This window comes from Centropristis striata, chromosome 21, assembly GCF_030273125.1.
Source record: "Centropristis striata isolate RG_2023a ecotype Rhode Island chromosome 21, C.striata_1.0, whole genome shotgun sequence".
Lineage (NCBI taxonomy): Eukaryota > Metazoa > Chordata > Actinopteri > Perciformes > Serranidae > Centropristis > Centropristis striata.
This window is the reverse complement of record NC_081537.1, coordinates 23,374,194-23,389,121: the sequence shown is the minus strand read 5'-3', so window position 1 is coordinate 23,389,121 and position 14,928 is coordinate 23,374,194. Positions and strand designations below refer to the sequence as shown.

The 14,928-nt window shown below is 38.6% G+C and overlaps 2 protein-coding genes and 1 non-coding gene across 8 annotated transcripts in view; 2 read left to right on the top strand and 1 right to left on the bottom strand.

Moving 5' to 3' along the window:
* Positions 1 to 748: 748 nt before the first annotated feature.
* On the bottom strand, positions 749 to 12,651 carry LOC131958946 (LIM and SH3 domain protein 1-like). Its single transcript, XM_059324018.1, has 7 exons — positions 12,345 to 12,651; positions 9,969 to 10,063; positions 8,769 to 8,853; positions 6,306 to 6,413; positions 1,882 to 1,951; positions 1,696 to 1,781; positions 749 to 1,299 (listed from the first exon to the last, which is right to left on the bottom strand). The coding sequence occupies exons 1-7, from the start codon at positions 12,411 to 12,413 to the stop codon at positions 1,126 to 1,128; spliced, it is 687 nt and encodes a 228-aa protein (XP_059180001.1). The 5' UTR covers positions 12,414 to 12,651; the 3' UTR covers positions 749 to 1,125.
* Positions 12,652 to 13,303: 652 nt separating this feature from the next.
* On the top strand, positions 13,304 to 13,375 carry trnac-gca (transfer RNA cysteine (anticodon GCA)). Its single transcript has one exon. It is a non-coding gene; the product is annotated as a tRNA-Cys (tRNA).
* Positions 13,376 to 14,347: 972 nt separating this feature from the next.
* The window catches only part of tectb (tectorin beta), a 41,966-nt gene continuing 41,385 nt past the window's right edge, over positions 14,348 to 14,928 (top strand). For 3 of the 6 annotated variants that reach the window (XM_059324405.1, XM_059324404.1, XM_059324407.1), the window contains exon 1: positions 14,369 to 14,461. The gene's annotated coding sequence lies outside the window, so the exon portion shown is untranslated. Of the gene's footprint in view, positions 14,462 to 14,928 lie in introns of all 6 variants that reach the window. The other 3 variants (XM_059324408.1, XM_059324406.1, XM_059324409.1) reach the window with 2 other exon arrangements.

Below are 14,928 nucleotides of genomic sequence, written 5' to 3'. Positions count from 1 at the left end.
TGCAGTAACTACAAAATCCAACTTAAAACCAAAGCAGACTGTCTGATACAGTCTAGCCTTGTATTTCTTCGTTGTGTTGAATAGTGAAGACAAGAATAATAGAAATAAGTTTATTTGATATGGAAATTATCTAGATAGTGACTAAGTAATGTGAGCTAAAATTATATTAAGACAAATATAACATTACTTTATAATAAGTCTAAAATACACAAATCTTTGAATAGAGTTGTTAAACACTTAAAATATATTTGAAAATGTTTTTTCACTGAAAACAAAATATAAAAGCTGAAAGAAGACAACATTGTAGTTGCTGCACTCTGTTTTTGCATTACTATTAGAACCTTTGACAGCAAAACCAGATTGCAGTACATTTTTGGGGTCAAAGGTCAAATAATTCATCAGGATTTTTGAGCATAAAAATTACATCAAATGTAGAAATAAGTGTCCTATCACTTACCTGTAACCCATTTGGCTTTCCAGTTAAACGTTAAAAAACTTAAAGTTTTTCCTCAGTTTTCCCCTTTGCGTAGTTACCACAGTTAGGCTTTGTAGGGCAGAACTGTTCAGAGGCAGATATTGCTGTTTTTACTGCACTGGTTACTTTACAGATTCAGTTATGGGTTAAAATAATTTTGTTGTTGAAAATCACTAGCTTCACAGCAGTCAACAATGAATTAAAATGAGCTCCACCTTTACCAGCTGGAAGATTAAAGTGTTATGTCTTTAAAAAAAAAAAGTTAAAACAACGTTAAATATTCCACTTTTAATCAAGTCAGCTTAAATGATGATTTTCAAACATTTGTTATAAGACTTTTAGAAAATAACTTTGACACTTGCATGCATCAGTTTCTGCAGAGGGACATAAAAAGGTAAATGTTACCTGAGAGATTTGGTTTATTTAAACTGGTTAATTTAAAATAACTTCTTCCTTTTTTGTGAATTGAATCCTCTCCTTTCCTCTCACTTCCTTTATTTTGTTAGACTTCCACCTTCAGTATCTGTTCTTCCCTAAAGTGAAACTTCTCTCTGACTAACCTCATGTCGGTATCAGTGGGGGGAGTGTTTGTATTTTTATGCCTGATTGTTGGTGGTGACGGCAGGTTCACAGGTGAACCTCCTCGTGTCTCAGACGGGTCTGACGTAGTTGGCGGGCAGCATGCCTCGCTGCCCCGTGCGCTGGTTGCAGCCGAACATCCAGCCTTCGTCGATGGGCTCCACGTCCAGCAGCAGGTCGCCCTCCTGCAGAGACACCTCGTCTGCTTCTGCTGCCGTGTAGCTGTAGATCGCCTGGTAACGTTTCTGTGGCAGCGGAGAAACAAAAGAGAGGCATAAACACACTCCTGCAACATGTACTGCACAAACACAAACCACATACTTTACACAAATGCACAAGAACATACACTTTATCAAGACAACAAGACTTCTACATGCACTAATAGTAAACTCTTAGCAAGCAAACAGCACAAACTAAATATATACAGTCATGGAAAAAATGATTAGACCACCCTTGTTTGTTCAATTTCTTGTTCATTTTAATGCCTGGTACAACTAAAGGTACATTTGTTTGGACAAATATAATGATAAGAACAAAAATAGCTGATAAGAGTTTAATTTAAGAGCTGATATCTAGACATTTTCTATGGTTTTCTTGATAAACAAAATCATCAACAAAGTTAGTTTCTGTAGTAGCCTTACCACTCCACTAGGAGGAGCTACAGCAGCAGGACGCGGCTGTACCGCCGGCTGACTGAACCTCTCAGGGTTGGACGGCTGCTCCTCATCTACACACACACACACACACACACACACACACACACACACACATTAAAACAAACCGATACAGTTAAATGAGGTTATTTAAAGGAGCAGTGTGTTTCTTACCCTGTCTGTTCTCAGGAGGAGGTGCATCACTTCGGATCCTGCTCTTCTCAAATTCTTCGTGGTATTTTATCTGCACACACACACACACACACACACACATTAAAACCACATCAAATGTGACTGTCGGACCACAAGCAGCTCTCCATTTTTGGAGGCGCTGAGAGAAGAAGATGAGGGTTTATCTTTAGAAATGTCCTGTCCTCAAACAGCTCAAGTCTTTTGTTTTAAGTTTCCACATTTAGATCGTTTTTATTCCCTCATAATAGTAATTCACATAACTTTCATTCTCACATTCACATAAACAAGAAGCTTAAATGTGAAACCACCAGGACAGACGATGACACAACCACTGTTAAATTAATCAAATGCAGTTCCAGCTTTCAGGAGGTGGAAAAAGGAGACTGAAGGTTGAATTAGTGAAGGAAGAGAAGGAGCTGCCCCCCCTCTGTGTCCTCAGCAGACCTCTAAACACAAACAGAGAGAGGACATGACGCCAGAAAGACTGCAGGGGAGAGAGAAAAATAAAAACAAGGGAGGAGGAGAGGACAGATAAAAGGATGAAGGAAGGAAGGGAGCAAGAGAGTGAGAGAGAGAAAGGAGGAAAGAAGGAAGGAAGGAAGGAGGAAAGGAGTGAGGAAGTAAGGACAGAGAAGACAAGTGGTCAGGAAGGAAGGTAAAAGGAGAGAAAGTATAAGGAAGTAAAGAAGGAAGAGTGAAAGGAGGTTAGAGGGAAGGAAGGTAAAAAGAGTCTGAGGAAGTAAAAAAGGAAGAGTGAAGGAAGGAAGGAAAGAAGGGTTGAGGAGGGAAGAAGGAAAGAAGGGTTGAGGAGGGAAGGAATAAAGAAGGGTTGAGGAGGGAAGGAATAAAGAAAGAAAGAAAGAAAGAAAGAAAGAAAGAAAGAAAGAAAGAAAGAAAGAAAGAAAGAAAGAAAGAAGCGGACGTAAGGAAGGAAGGAAGAGTCTGAGGAAGGAACAAAGGAAGAGTAAATGGAACAAAGAAGGGAGGAGGGAAGGAATAAAGAGAGGAAGGAAGGAAAGAAAGTAGGACGGAAGGAAGCTGCTAGTGGAAAAAGAAGTTAGTTGATTTCTGCCTTTTTCACATGCAGCTTATCACCCGTCATTCCTTTCTGCAACCAGAACAACTCCCCCGAGACACAGAGAGAAAGTGTGTGTTCAGTGTGGTATGTGTGTGTGTGTGTGTGTGTGTGTGTGTGAGACGTCCACTGTGTGTCCACAGCTGAGAGACTTTGACCATATAGGGCAGCTGCTCCTCAGTGGACGAGGAGAAATGTCTGAAATGTGTCTGCAGGATCCTTCAGTTTGTTCTCCTTGTGCCTCGTACCAAACTGACCGTCCTGTTATTGGATTGCCGTGTTTTTTTACTCTCGCTTGACTTGCTGCCTGCTTCTGGTCAAGTCCTGCTTTGTTTTTGTCCCTTACGGTTAAAAAAACAAAACACTTTAGTTGTTTCCCTTCAGCTTAGACTGATCACTTTCTTCTCTGAGTTTAATTTGTCTTTGAGTTAAAGCTCGAGTAAGCAGTTTAAACTTACATAATAACCTTTCAGCATTTTGTAATTCAAGTGTTGTGAGAGAAAACCAGACTACTGCACCTCATCTTGGCTCTGTTTTAGTCATTTCAGAGAGAAGACACTCCTATCGTTGTTATTGTAACTGAAATAACTGCAATTGATATCGGATTGAAATGAAAGTTGAATTCGACCTTGTGAATCGAAATTGGATCTTTTTAAAGCGCAACCTGTCAATCACAAAGTAGCCCCGCCCTAAATCACACCCTGCAGCTTTAAGCTTCGTGCTCACACAAGCACGAAATCAGGTGACCGTCACACACATCTTTGTTATTGGTTCAGTCTGCGAACTCACCAGTCAGTTCAAGTGAACTCCATGTGATGCAAAGATGCAGAGTGGCAACTGGAAGCAAATGTTTTATAAGCATCTTTTTCCTGTATAAAATAGAGGTGAATTGGAGGCAAACTATTCACAAATGTGAGACGTCAGAGGCATGAATTTGGCAAAAGAGCGGGTATTAATGTTGGACTAAAGGCTAAACCCAGCTACAATTCTACAATGTCATTTATCAGACGATTTTATCCAAAGCGACGTACAAATGTGAGTTAATACAACACAAGCAAGGATGAAGTCAAGAAACATAGCAAGAGTAAGAGTCGTGGGTTCAGTTTGAGTCTATTAGGACGTAAGTGTTTTTAGGTCTTTGAGCTGTCAGTGCGATACTTATCGTTGTCGTCAGTGTAGATCGATAGAAGAGTGAAGGTGTTCAGTAAAGAGTTGGTCTTCAGTCTCTTCTTAAAGATTGAGAAGGACTCAGCAGAACGGAGGGAGTTTGAAAGTTCGTTCCACCACCAGGACTCTACAGAGGAGAAGAGTCTGGTTTGAGACGTGGAGGCCTTCAGCGGTGGAGGAGCCAGACGTCTTTCACTGGAAGAGTGTAGTGGACGGGAGGGTTGGTGGATCTGAACAAAGGAGTTCAGATAAACAGGGGCTGTGTTGCTATTTTGTAGGCAAGAGACAAGGCTTTGAGTTTGATGCGGGCTGTGACCAGGAGCCAGAGAGAGAGATGAGGAGCAGAGTGACATGTGATCTCCTGGCTGGTTGAAGACCAGACGTGCAGCCGCGTTCTGGATCATCTGCAGAGGCTCGGTGGTGCAGCAGGAAGACCCGCCAGTAGAGTTGCAGTAGTCTGAACGGGATAACACGAGGGCCTGAACCAGGAGTTGTGTCGATTGCTCTGTCAGGTAGGCTCTGATTTTCCTGATGTTGTATAGGGCGAATCGACAAGATCGGGCAACTGAGAACACATGAACTTTGACAGTCAGTTGGTCATCAACTGCGTAGATTCTCCACCAGATTGCCTTCAAGATCGTGTAGAAGCAGGTTCCTAAACAGCCGTAGACTTACTAATATTTAGCACCGTGTTTATCGGACCTGAGGCTGCTGCTGTGAAGCCCGTACCGATGTTTGTCCATGTTTGTCTAGTGCAGCGGTCGGCAACCATTTCCATGAAAAGAGCCATTTTTGGCCAAAAAACAGAAAGAAAAATCCCTGTGGAGCCGCATCTTTGAGCCTTATAATGAAAGTAATATGCCAATTTCTCGATGCAAATCCAGCAAATTACTCAGCGTGAAGCACTGGCAGTGAAACAAATCTGTCTTTTCTGTTGTAGCTAGTTTTGGCAAAAATGTATAGAAGAATATAAATGGTGAAGAGCCAGATGGTCATAGGCTATGAAGCACATTTCAGTCGACTAAAATATATATATTTTTCCTGTCTATAGGGTACATATTTTTACAATTGGATCATGTAAAAATCACTACAATGATGTGGATTAAATTGTAGACGAATTCCATATTTTTTTTTTTTTGTCAAAGCAACAGGGAGCCACTGCAGACGGCCTGAAGAGCCACATGTGGCTCTGGAGCCAGAGACGGAGAGGGGGAGCTGCAGGAGGAGGTCTCTAGTATTCTTCCTATTGTAGCTTTAAAAATGAATAACTCACTTATAAAGGTTGACTGACCCAAGAACCTAGAAGTTAATGTAGTTTAGTAAGACCATAATTTGTTGAAAATGAAGCCTCTAAGACAGGGGTGGGCAATTAATTTTCCCAAGGGGCCACATGACCAATACCACGAAGGTTGCAGGGGCCGGACCAAAACTCGGAACTAAATTCTGCTCAATATTAATGTTATCGCTTTATAAAATACAGTAAATTATCTGGTTTTGAGCTGCTACTGATAGGAACACATGTTATGATTAGACTGTTAATGTGGAGTAAATGAAGTATAGCAGTAAAAAGTAGTAAATACTCCAATCACTGTATCACTTTTCCATTTATTTTAAACACAACTGTAAATGACCTTTAGCAAGGTTCCTATTTATGTTTTTGTATTATATAGCTTGTTTTTCATGTTTGTACATTTTCAAGGTGTTTTACAATGTTGTGATGCTCTTATTTTGAAAAGGTGTCGTCCAGTGTAAAACGGGTGCTTTAATTTTGAAAGGTATTGACAGGAAATAACCGGTAGAACGGTTAAATGAAAAAACGAACGGTAAATAACGAGTGCGTAGTAATTCATATAAGTTGATATAAAGTATCTAAATGCTTCTATAGTGGCTGGCTGACAGGACACAAGGTTGTTAGAGTTTATTTTCTTCTGTCATATATATTAGCGGCTATATTTGTTGTCTTAACTATAGTAAAAGTGCTTGTTAGCTCTAGTGCTAATGATAATGTTTGCTTTTTTTTTCAAAATAAAAGCACTGCGGTTATATTGATTTCTAATTTCTTGGTAACCTCACGCGGGCCGGACAAGGACAGCCAACGGGCCGGATGTGGCCCGCGGGCCGCCCAATGCCCAGGTCTGCTCTAAGATGTCGTAGAGTTTCTTACGTTACTGATCTGGTCTTGTGTCTTCTTCAGTCTCTGCATCTCCGGAGTGTCGGCCACCACGCTGAACCCTTTCCCCTTGCTCTTCTCAAAGTCCTCCTTGTAGAGAGCCTGAAATGTACAAGGAATAATAAAAACATTCTTATTTTAGAGGAATAAAACAGAGGAATCATATTTGCTTTCTTGAAGCCTACTACTTTATCTGAGAACTTTTTTTAAAAATAAAAGTTTATAAAAAAACAACAGGTATATTCTGTATAGACTGAGCCTTTGTTGTTGCTGTTGTGGTAAACTCAGTGTCACCTTTTAAATCTCTTCTTAAAACTCAATTTAATTGCAATGCCTTTTATTGACTTTATCCTTCTTTTACATTGTTTTATAAATTGTTGAATTGTTTTATTTATGTGTTAATTGCATTTTGTTTTATTGTCAAGCACCTTGTAACTTTGTTTTGACATGTGCTATACAAATAAAATTATTATTATTATTATTCTATATGCACACAGAGTTAGAGGTTTTTCAGATGACACATCTAAACTGTGACATACTGTTATAACCATAGAGATGTGTGAATATTTAATGTATTTTTTTTTATTTTTTGTATTTTATTTTTTGATGCCCTTGTTCTTTGAAACGACCCCTGTGAGGTAAACTTCTCAGCCCAGAGAGAGTCGTATTGTTAAAAATCACAAAAATAAAATAGATATTCTGAGGTTGCACAGCAGTTTCACTCAATGTAATTCACAAACAAACACATTCTGTGCTTTAAACAATTATTTGTCACATTTCCTTGTAAGTTTAGGCCTGGGGGGGAAACACTTGAGACGTTAAACAGAGCTGAAATGTTTACTTGACAGTAAATCTGAGATCCACACACACACACACACACACACACACACGTGAGTCATGTTCTTGCTATGAGGAATATGCTGCCTCAGTTAGAGAGCTTGACTGCCGAGACTTTTATGGTTATAAACAAAGAACTGGGTTGGATGAGAGAGAGAGAGAGAGAGAGAGAGAGAGAGAGAGAGAGAGAAGGAAGAAACCGCTTTTGCTGTAAATTTGATCTCAATGTAATCATAACAATCATGTAGCATGACAACATTGTGTTACATGATACGTTTAACAGGTTTTTCACCAAAAATGGAGTTCAGGTGCTTGTTTCAGATATTTAGTCACTTTTTACATCCCATTGAGTTTTGAGTTTTTCCTTAAATACGTTTAAGTCTGTGCAAGGGTGTTTGCTTCAAGTGTGGACACTAAATTTTCTGCATTGTAGTGTATTTTATGCACACACTTGTGCCTTTCTGCACCAATTGCACCTATGTGTCTGTGGTTGTGCTAACATTTAACATGTGTGGTTTGTTTTCTTAATGCACTTTGGCATACAAACACTCATAAACAGACGACAGTAATGGATTTTAAAGAGAACGTGAAACATTTTTGAGTTATAATACTTGAAGTTGGATTATAAAGTGAGCTAATTACACTGAATAAGTACACATTTTGTTACATTTAACTTTTCTGTTGGTTTAAAAATGAAGTACTGTTGCTTTAAGAGATCGTACTTTAATGCATTTTGCTTTAAAACGTACAACTTTTGTACCATGTCCTGCCCTGTTTAATTTATAATATCCATAATATTATAAAAGAAAATTAATAGAATAGAATAGATGTTTTTCTTACTAACTGTCTCGCCTTCTGCAGAAACACAGGTCATTATTAGTCTGCTGAGAGTTGCTCAGCTGGAGCTTGGTGCATCTGTCCAAATAATAAAGTCATAATCTATTTAATCACAATCACAATCTGAATTCTTTGATTATAACCTGCCTGTAGACTTACAGTCTAACAGTCTTTAAAATAGCCTGCGAATGTCTCCATTTGCATCAGTAAACACAATATTGCATTAAAAATATAATACAGGTTTTAAAATGCAGATTAGTTTAACTTAAAATCTCTGCAATGCAACAATTAAAGCTAAAATGTTTGCAGGGAAGAAAAGCTTTGCCTCCAAACGTTGAGTGACCAAACAATCCCTGAAGTGAGAATCACACTGAGAAGGAATCTCTTTAATTTTGCGTGACTTGCAGGCCTTAACCCTTTGATCTGCTTAATTTGCTGGCTCGAACAGTGTGATGAGATTAGAGATGAAGTGAGGTGAAGGCTGAGCTGAGCCACACGAGACACTGAAAGGGAAGAGAACTGGAGCTGCTGTCCGGTTTACGATCACTCAGGAGAAACATTTCCACCTCGTCAGATCAGTTGAATCGCTCTCGGATCGTAAAAAATCAAAGCTCTCATTTTAGTATTTGTTCAAAAGGCTCATTTGACTCAATTAAAGGAATCCAGGGCTGAGTGACAGAGAGCGATACAGAGGAGGAGATTCTCTGAGTCACCATGACGACAGAGAGATTAGGACGAGTTTCTCTGCGGGTGACGGGAAGCAGAGGGCAGCAGGACGCTCACCTGGCTGTTGAGCATGGTCTGCTGTTTGAGACGCAGGTTCTCGGGGGTGTCGGTCACGATGGTGAAGGAGGTTTTGGGGTAATGCCTGAAAGAAGAGAATAGAATAACAGAAATGTTGGAAATGTGTCGTTTTGGGTTTTGCGGCTTCTACGAGAACTTTCACTGACAAAAGAACAAATAAAATACTTATAATACGACACGTTGTGTATTGTTTTGGTCACAGCTTCATTAAAAAAAAACTAAGATTTGTCAGAAGTTCCCACACAAAGGAATTGAACAGAGCGTCACCAAAATAACCGTGGTATATTATCATCTGTGCAAGATTATTACGACACATATTTACGTTTGTTGTGAGGCTCCACCTCTAGTGGTGGAGCAGATGAGGCAGTCAGGTGACGTGGTATAAAGAGCGACACGGTCCGCAGAGGACCAGGAGACTGGAAACGTGTTGAATTATTAAACTCTAAGTGGTACTGCACATTTAAATGATTTCTCTTATTTAGTATTTACCTGTACTGTCATGAAACACATCAGTGCTGTTGTTGATATTAACATTTCTTACCAAATGTATAAAAATCTGCATTTTATGGGTTGAAATCAGCCCTGAATCTGCAAGGCCAATGCTGACCAAAATACTAACTTACTTACTACTAACTCTTTAGTACGGTAAAACAATACATGCGATATTTATGTCCGATGTACCAAAGTATGAAACCAATAGTACGCAAATTGCATTATATTTGCAGTAAGATATTAAAGTATGCAAACACCGGCAAGATATCCCACAATGAACTGTGGCGGTGACAATAACGTAGACAGAAAAAAAGACATAATTTTTGTATTTTACATTAGATTTTGCACTGCTTTTTCTTGATACTTCATCTGTATGTGAATGATTCTGATGTTTTATTTTGATACTATATACATTGATGGTTTGAAAGAAAGATGTCAAAAATAATGATCATATAGTAGAATAGAATAGGTCCAACAATTTCACCTTTTCTAAAAGTCAGAGTTCTCCTACAGGCGTGAAGAAAAAAACAAAAACTCAGGTTCAACATATTTGCTGTCAGACGGCTGAGGTCGGCGGTGGTTAGCATCTTTACACGTCTCCAACTAGAAGCCTCTGGTGTGTTGACGACAGCTCAGTGTGTCTGAAAAGAAACTGGTCAGGAGGATCAGTGTGGTGTGAACACTCACATACTGCAGTAAGGTTTCTTCTCAAAGCCTTTGTAGGTCGTCATGCTCAGCGCCATCTTGCACACCTCACAGCTGAAACAACCTTTGTGCCAATACTGGAGACAAAGAGAGCAAACACACAGAGGTACAGAGTCAAATAAAGATGAATTACTTCATTAATTCTTCTTTATTAAGGGATATTTGGGATTTGTCTGTAGGGGCCTGAGTAGGTGCAGTAATTTACTGCTGTGGAATAAAGCTTTTATCTGTGCTCTCATCCCAGCCACCAGACTTCATTGACAAAAACACTAATTTAACCTCGCAGAACTTGGGAGTTGCTGCTCTACCGCTGCCTCGATCGGTCAGTTTGTTTGTGTTTTACTGTGACTTTGGTGTTTTACGGGGTTAGTTCAGATTCACAAAAGTCACACAATAACACTAACTAACTCACTGATCAAGTCAGTGGTAAACCAGCAACTCCAGTGTTCTGCAGGGTTAAATTAATATTTTCGTCAATAAAGTCTGGAGGCTTCAGTTGGCTTCTCCTAAACTTAAGCAGAGTTGTCTGACAGCAATTTAAAGCACTCAAAATATCCTAAATATAGTGAACACTTAAACTGACATTTTGCTGCAGCAGTACATTTCTTAGCCTCTGTGCCAGTACTCCTTTCTGCTCCTCCAGACTGTGGGTAACACACTGACTATGGATAAGCACATTTCAAAACATCCAAACTTTACCTTTATATCTTTCTAGTTTAAACGTGTGCATATAGTATTAGCTAATCGAAAAGGGGACTTAAATGTAACTTGCAGCACAGAGTGGGAAAATCCCTCTCCTGCTCTGCATGAGAGCACAGCTGTTTCTCCTCTGTACTGAACCAGGGCCAGTAATAATAAAGAGCTGATTACGGTCAAAATTACCACATGATAGTGATTATTGTTTGTTTAGATGGGTATTAAACTCTGGGCACTGTCAACTGCCAGATTAAGTTGAGGCTAAACTCCCCCAAGAACCTGTTTACATGATTTATTAGATTGGGTTAATGTCCAAAACAGGAAAATCTTTTGCAGGATGCTTGAATGCAAATAACATACATGAAAGGTGCCTAAAAACACATTTTCACCCATGCAATATATTGGAGGGAATTCAAAACAGTGTGTTAATCTGATTATTTTTGTTTTGTTTGGGTCCTTCAATTCATTAAATCAACCTAAACTGTTTCAGTAATCAGAGTTTTACAAGCTGTTAAAACACAATGACTGCGCGTGCACACACACACACACACACACACACACACACACACACACACACACACACAGTGTCTAATGTCATTTTTCAACATTTAGAGGTTTCTGGTCTAATGTTTATTCCGGATGTGGTTTCTCCCCCACATCACTCCCTACTATGTGTGTGTTTTCTTTGTGTATATACAGTATAAGTGTGTATGTGTCATATGTCATTGTGTGTGTAGTCAGCCACCAAATCAGCCAGATAATTGCATATGTGTAGCATCACAGAGAGGACAGGATAGGTGTCGTTATAACAACAACAAAAAAAGCACAAAAACAGATGTTGGCAGGAAAGGATTTTTTCCCCTCTGTAGTACTGACGTCTCTGTACTTTTTAAACCTTTTTGACAACTTCAAAGGGAGGAAATTTAATTTTATTTGCAAAATTAATTACAGATTTTTCCTAAAGAAATGCTGCTCACTACAAATCAAAAGATACAATGATAATTAGAAAAAAGAAATCTATACAATGACCCACAGCCAGTGGTGGGAAATAACTAAACTTACTCCAATACTGTAGTTAAGTGTTATTTTGATGTACTTTAATTTAATATTTCAATTTGCTGCTACTTTATGTTGCACTACATTTCATAGGCAATATATTTTTTTTTACTCCGCTTAGATTTATTTATAACTTAAGTTACTAGGTGCCCTGGCATGTTCAGAGTAATAATACAAGATATAAACAACAAATACATTAATATGTATTATTAGTGACATTAGTGGTAAGGCAATACTCTACAAGCTATGCAGCCAGTAATTAAACTACCTCCACTTTTACCAGCTGCAACATTAAAAAGTGATGAACAGATCAATTTCATATATCTATTAATATGAAATGCCATTCTGCATTAGGATTGTATTTACTACTACTACTATTTTAATTGTATTTAAGCAGAGATTTGTATGCAAAAGTTAACTTGCAACGTAGTATTTTTACATAATTTTATTGCATATGAGTACTTCTTTCACCACTGGTTATAGTGCCTACTACAAATATATTATCAGACAGAAATATTGTAGACCTACTGACGACGAATATTAGTGACATTTAATCTCAAACTGATATCTGATTAGTGAAAGGCTTTTGGACTTGTACCACCTTACCTTATCAAGGCAATTTATTTTTTCTGTGGGGTAAACTGGTTTATTGCATCTTCCACAGGGCGGATTCATGATGGCGCTGGGAATCCTCACAAAACTAGAAAAGAAAAACAATTCACCGATATAAAAAATTTAAAAAAAGTGTTCAGAAGTGAAGTACAGGCTGTGATGAGCAGCTGGGACTCGAAGCGTCCTCCTCTTCTCGGCCTGCAGGCATTTCAATTAATATACGGACGCAACCTCAAGGCGAGGCGGTGCCTTCACGGTGCCTTCATAAACCGTCGGATGTAGGAAATTTCACCTGTTCAGTGTGGGTGATACGTTACCAGGCACGGCTGCTTTACATCCTCATAATTATACAGAATTAAATTTGTATGAAAACCTTCCTCTTAATAGAATTTCAATTTTATTTACGATAAAGCGTGGAAAATTACGACGATTACGACAAGTTGCATGACATCCCACTTGAATATATAAATTCCTATTTTTTTTGGAGCGCCTGAAGGCAGCTTCAAGTACATCAAGGGGAAACCGTAATAACCTTAAAAGGAGCAGCTATTTAAACTGAATATTTGACAGTTATCCTCACAATATTACACTGCATTAACACTAATTTTAACATAAATACAGCAGGGACGGACGCTATGGACACATACATGCGATTTAAGCTGTAATAGTTTATAAACCTTGACGACAAACTTCAGAACAAGCTGTCAGTTTAGTCTGATTTGGAGCCATCTGCCGGAGAATGGCACACATCACAGCTGCCATCTTGTTTTCATTATAAACATAAGCTAAATGCTACGTAACGGTTTGTTACCGTCTGTCGTATAGGTTACTGCGCTAATAATTCTCCAAGTGAGGTAGTACATACGTTAAAAGATCAATATATCCCCCAAAATCAAGTTGACACACACCCTATTTGGGAATAAGTACTTAACGTCACCATTGTCGGTATCATCGGGGGTATAGCTCAGTGGTAGAGCATTTGACTGCAGATCAAGAGGTCCCCGGTTCAAATCCGGGTGCCCCCTCTTTTTTTCTAACTATTTTAACGTCTTTGTGTTCTGTTATTATCTAATAATCTATGGTTATTACACGGTGTGTATTACACGGTGTGTAATAACTATGGCAAAACAGCCATGCCAGTTGCTTTTGCCAAATAACGGTGAAACGGTTAACTTCCAGGTACAAGCCCTATAGAAAACCAAACATTTTTATTATTTACATCATGCGACCTAACGTTAAATGAAACCGTTTCCTTTGTTAACTCACTTTTATTGTTTTGCTGGTATTTACATGTTTGTTTTATAATCATTTTAATGTTTTATATCGTCACACTGTTAAAATAATCGCCTAAGTCATTTTTTGTCAAAATTGTTTGTTTTTTTGCCTAAATCATCTCCTCATGACGCAGGCCACCTATGGTAAAGTCGCCTACATCCTCAGTTGATCAGATCATGTGACTTTACCCCTTTAAGATAATGGCCTATGTGTGACTTAAGCTGATTTATTATGCCTAAGTCAAAATAAAATGTGACTTAGGCAATTTTTTTCTTTGTGACTTAAGCAAAATATGGTAACACTTTATTTCAAAGGTGTCTACATAAGAGTGACATGAGCGTGTCATAAACATGACATGGGATGTGTCATGAACATTAATGACACTTTGAAGTAACATTAATGCTCATGATACTTGTCATGTCATGTTTCTGACAGGCTTGTGTGATTCTTGTGTAGACACTTTCAAAATAAAGTGTTACCATATCTTGCTTAAGTCACAAAGGCATGTTCAAAAAATAGCCTAAGTCATTTATTTATGTTAAGTCACATACTTTACACACATTGTTATTACTATGCCAATAGCCATCCTTTGTTACATCCTTTTTTTTTTTGAGTGAAATGATCAATAAATGTCATTTGTTATACTTTTGGTGAAGTTTTTTGTGTTTCCTGCAAAACTTGAAAAAATTATTCACTTGGACTATTCCACCCCCTACCATCTCTTCAGAGTGGTACGCTCCACCTGTACTACTTTCCGCTGTTAAAAAGTTTTTCAGTTGGCCAAATAACGTCCCAGGTGTGTTAATATCTTCGCTTTATTGCGCGCCCACCTAACTGTAAGTGATATATTTTCACAATTAATTACTTGTTTGTTTGTCATTTACACTCTTTTTGGTGGGCTGCTAGCAGAGGCCGTGCTAATTAGGATCAATTAAGAGACGCTAACGTTAGCAGTAGTGTTAGCTAACGTTTCAACCGTTAATTTGGTCCGTCATATAACTGCTTTGCAAACTAGGCAATACATTTGCCTACTTAGCTGTGTTAAACATCAATTTATTTTTGAAATAAACACTATGGAACTATACCTTAACTTGTTGCCTACCCTAGCATAGCTACATTTCAGTATTAAAGCCTCCTGTTGTCCTCGGGTCAAGGAAGGAAGAAGAGGGAAGGTAAAAAGGATGGAGGAAAGAAGGAAGGAAGGAAAGAAAGAAGGATGGAGGAAGGAAAGAAGAGAGGAGGAAAAGGAGAAAGAATGGAAAGGAGAGAGAAAGGAAGGAGGATGGAGGAAAGAAAGGGGAGG

Coding starts and splice junctions, on each gene's coding strand:
- LOC131958946 (XM_059324018.1), bottom strand. CDS start 12,413: ATGAATCCGCCCTGTGGAAGATGCAATAAACCAGTTTACCCCACAGAA. Junction 1,952..6,305: donor CACAAGACCAGATCAGTAAC/GTAAGAAACTCT, acceptor GTGTGTGTGCAG/ATAAAATACCACGAAGAATT. Junction 1,300..1,695: donor TAGCTCCTCCTAGTGGAGTG/GTAAGGCTACTA, acceptor CCGCTGCCACAG/AAACGTTACCAGGCGATCTA.